This window comes from Stegostoma tigrinum, chromosome 37 (genome assembly GCF_030684315.1).
Source record: "Stegostoma tigrinum isolate sSteTig4 chromosome 37, sSteTig4.hap1, whole genome shotgun sequence".
In the NCBI taxonomy this organism is placed as follows: Eukaryota; Metazoa; Chordata; class Chondrichthyes; order Orectolobiformes; family Stegostomatidae; genus Stegostoma; species Stegostoma tigrinum.
Genome location: NC_081390.1, coordinates 21101530 through 21102924, shown reverse-complemented (window position 1 = coordinate 21102924; position 1395 = coordinate 21101530). Strand labels below are relative to the sequence as shown.

The window sequence follows — 1395 nt, the reverse complement described above, 5'->3', positions numbered from 1 at the left end:
GTTGGAAATATCAACACCCTGATTAAAGATGGACCATTCCCTGACAATGAGGTGCTGCATTGCACAGCCTGCCCCATGATGAGGGAAGGAGTTGGAGGGTGGACGGAGGGGGAGCTTATTTGCCAAAATAGAGATAGTACTTGCTCTTCTCTCTCCTCCCTACGCATGAGTTGATTTTATTAATACTGCAGTAAATGTTAGGCAAAAATGCCCATTGATAAAGTTTAACAGGAATATAATTGTTTTTTTTCAAGAAACACAGACTCTAAGTTCCAATGGAAGCCAGTGAGGCCTCTGTTCTATCTTCTGGTGTCCCCTTCCATGTCGATCTTCTCCTCTTGGGGGCATTTCCGTTTGGGCTCACTGCAGAACTTCTGCTGGTAGTTAGAGTACTCATCTCGATAGGTGGCGATAGTCAAACACTCCCCAAACTGCTTGTCACAGAGGCAGAGGTCACTGGAGCAGGGGTCTGAGCCATCTGGACACTCTGCCCTGCCCATTTTGCACAGGGAGTAGTTAGGCTTGAAGTAGACGTTGGTGCCTTTGGCACAGGATGCCTGCAGGGCTTCCTCGTAGCAGCAGTCATGATTAAAACAGCAGTTGTCAAAGTCGTCTAGTGGCACCCCATCGCCCCCTTTCCCACAGTAGCACCCGTAGCCATTCACACTGTAAATGGAGAACTGATAGCGGCTCCTGTAGCACCACAGGACAAACGCAATGTCCAGTACACTCCTCCGTGAGATGTGATGACGGCGCAGGCTGACAGCCCCTACAGGCATGTCCTGACAAAGGGCTAAATACAGCAGAAAGAGCTGGACGATCAACAACTGCTTCAAACAATCCATTTAAGCCCTTGGCTGTTCAAAGTCTCTCTTATCAGCTCTCTGCCGTGGATAGGTGAGCCACCAGCCTGTTTTACCCACCTTCTAGCTCTCTGCACTCCCCGGGGCAGCCCTGCAATTCAGAAACATTCCCTTTTGGCAGTCTCTTGGCACAATTACAAAGGAACGGGAGACATGGGAGCATTTCCCAGGAGGTGTTTCTTTGTTCCCCGCCCCCCCCACAGTTCCTTTCATCGTGGGAAAGGTGAAGGGCAGTTGAGCTGGTGTACTTACAAACTGGAAGGAGTTCTAGAACAGAATTGTTGGGGAAAGTGGGAGATCTCGAACTGACAGGCAGAAAGGCAATTAACATTGGGGCGAGAGAGAGATAGAGAGAGGAAAACAACAGAAAGAAAGTGCTGGTAGAGGGGAATGTCAGACAGACTATGACAGATGAAAAAAAGCATTAGAGGAAACAGCTGGACAGGGTTTGAGAGATTACACAGACAGCAGTGTTAAAGGGGACAGTTAGGGAGCATGTCGGACAGAATGAAAACCGATTGCCAGAGACTGA

The 1395-nt window shown here is 49.0% G+C and overlaps 1 protein-coding gene across 1 annotated transcript; it reads right to left on the bottom strand.

Moving 5' to 3' along the window:
• Window positions 1-299: 299 nt before the first annotated feature.
• LOC125467454 (basic phospholipase A2-like) lies at window positions 300-845 on the bottom strand. The gene has a single exon (XM_048563277.2). It carries the CDS (start codon window positions 843-845, stop codon window positions 300-302), a length of 546 nt encoding a protein of 181 aa, XP_048419234.2.
• Window positions 846-1395: the final 550 nt, after the last annotated feature.

Coding starts and splice junctions, on each gene's coding strand:
- LOC125467454 (XM_048563277.2), bottom strand. CDS start 845: ATGGATTGTTTGAAGCAGTTGTTGATCGTCCAGCTCTTTCTGCTGTAT.